Source organism: Carlito syrichta, unplaced genomic scaffold, assembly GCF_000164805.1.
Source record: "Carlito syrichta isolate Samal-C Ts95f unplaced genomic scaffold, Tarsius_syrichta-2.0.1 Scaffold316427, whole genome shotgun sequence".
NCBI classification, from domain to species: Eukaryota; Metazoa; Chordata; class Mammalia; order Primates; family Tarsiidae; genus Carlito; species Carlito syrichta.
Window position 1 is genome coordinate 845,792 of NW_007260523.1, and position 1,799 is coordinate 847,590.

The 1,799-nt window shown below is 43.2% G+C and overlaps 2 protein-coding genes across 2 annotated transcripts in view; one reads left to right on the forward strand and one right to left on the reverse strand.

Annotated features, from left to right (window-relative positions):
* Positions 1-458, reverse strand: part of LOC103276982 (40S ribosomal protein S2-like) — a 4,442-nt gene extending 3,984 nt beyond the window's left edge. The window contains 1 exon segment of the mRNA XM_021707208.1: positions 438-458. Within this exon segment, the coding sequence (XP_021562883.1) occupies positions 438-458 (21 nt within the window).
* A 459-nt stretch (positions 459-917) lies between these two features.
* LAMC1 (laminin subunit gamma 1) overlaps positions 918-1,799 on the forward strand; it is a 133,497-nt gene continuing 132,615 nt past the window's right edge. The window contains exons 1-2 of the mRNA XM_008074436.2: positions 918-974; positions 1,550-1,653. Of these exons, the coding sequence (XP_008072627.2) occupies positions 918-974; positions 1,550-1,653 (161 nt within the window). The remainder of the gene's footprint in view (positions 975-1,549; positions 1,654-1,799) is intronic.

Here is a 1,799-nt window from a genome sequence, read left to right on the forward strand (position 1 = left end):
TCACCAAGTTGCCCAGGCGGGTCTCGAACCTGCGGGCTCAGGCAATTCACTCATCTCAGCCTCCCAAGGCATGGGATTACAGGCTGAGCCACCAAGTCTGGCTTTAAATTTTTAAAAACATTTTATTTTTAGGATGTGGGGTACAATTCAGGGTGGAATGGAAAATTAGGGTGACTTGCAATAAAATAAAATCTTACACACCTTTGCTTTTCTTCTGTCTCTCTCTACCAAATCTTAGTAAACTGTGGCATCTCTAGGTACCTAAAACACTTGTTAATATCATCAAATATCTAGTTAATGGTCAAATTTCCCAAATTGTCCTTAAAATTTTGTCCCGACCTTTGGTTTATTTGAATCAAGATCCAAACAATGGAGCAAAATGTTGAACATCAAACACACTGACTGGTTACATTTCACCCCCTCTTCAAAATGGATACCTCTTTGTCACTGTAACTCATTTCCATGAGCAACAGAATTCAGAGATCAGTTCAAGGTCTCTTTATGTGCCGTACAGATATCAGATAGGTTTTGGTAATTTAATTAAGCTATGAGCAAATTAGCATAACTGAAAGCTTGAAGTTAATCTTAAACATTAGGACCCAAAAGGGAATGGTGATAAACACATTTATGTTAATTCTGCAGCCTTTGGGTGTCCTTATTTCTATCTGTTCTGACTGTTGCAGAGATTCACTCTTTGGTTTGCTAATATCTGGCAAAGTACCACAAACGCATAATAAGGCAAATGCATTAGTATGATGATATAATTATGTTTATTATACATATCTGTAGTTTTATTTACAGCTAACATCCTTTTTTTGTCCTATATGCCCTTTTTTGTACAATGAAGGCCTGAGAAGATCATTCTCTCTAGGTCTACGTGATCATAACCGATTTTGCTGCAACTCAAATAAGAAAGGATGAAAACACTATTTTGGTCCCCACAACTTTATTCTCCAAAGGAGAAGGTGCCAAGAGTGAGGGGTTAGAGACCTTCAGCCAGGCATAATCTCCATCCATCTCATCAAATAAACCTGACAATGATCAAGGTCCCTGCTAAGCAAGCTCCGCATTGCAGCAAGTCCCTGGATCCCCTCCCATCTTCATCCAACCAGACCATCTTCCTTAACCCCCACCCTCCCTACAGTCACCTAACATTTACTTGTTTTATTGTTTCAGATGCCCACTATCCCTAGCTCAACGGGACGAACGGGTCCAAAAACATGAGTGTGTGTGGGTTTTTTTGCTTCGTTTTTGCCGTGTGTTTATTATCCCCACCTTATCTTTAAGGTCCTGAGACGTAAAAACAACAAAACCCCCCAATCCGTCTCATCCACTACGCACATCCTCTTTGCTTGGGGATTCCAGAGGTTTAAAAACCGCTGGCTTGGGACCGGTCCCCTTTCACCACACCCTCCCTGGCCCGGTCTCTGCTGGCCGTATCAGCCCTGGTTAAGTGCCCGGGTTCTGATCTGGGACTAAAACTCATGATCTTCTGGCCCGGGTTCTGTGAACTGAGTCATTCTGGCACTGAGAATATTCCGTGACTCAGCAGGCCCGAAAAGGAGGATGTCAGAATCCAGATAGTTTCGAGTCTTTTAAAGGCAAGCTGGGGAACACAAACAACCCAGTGGAAGAATTTCGCAGTGGGTCTGCGTACCCAGGGGAAAAATGTCATTCCATTCCCAGCCTTTTCCCTTCCTTTCCTGCCCCGGTTAAATGACTGGTTACACTTTAACTGAGCGGCAGGAAACCGCTTCACAAAATCATTCTAGGCGGAGACCAGGCCCCGTACCCTGCAG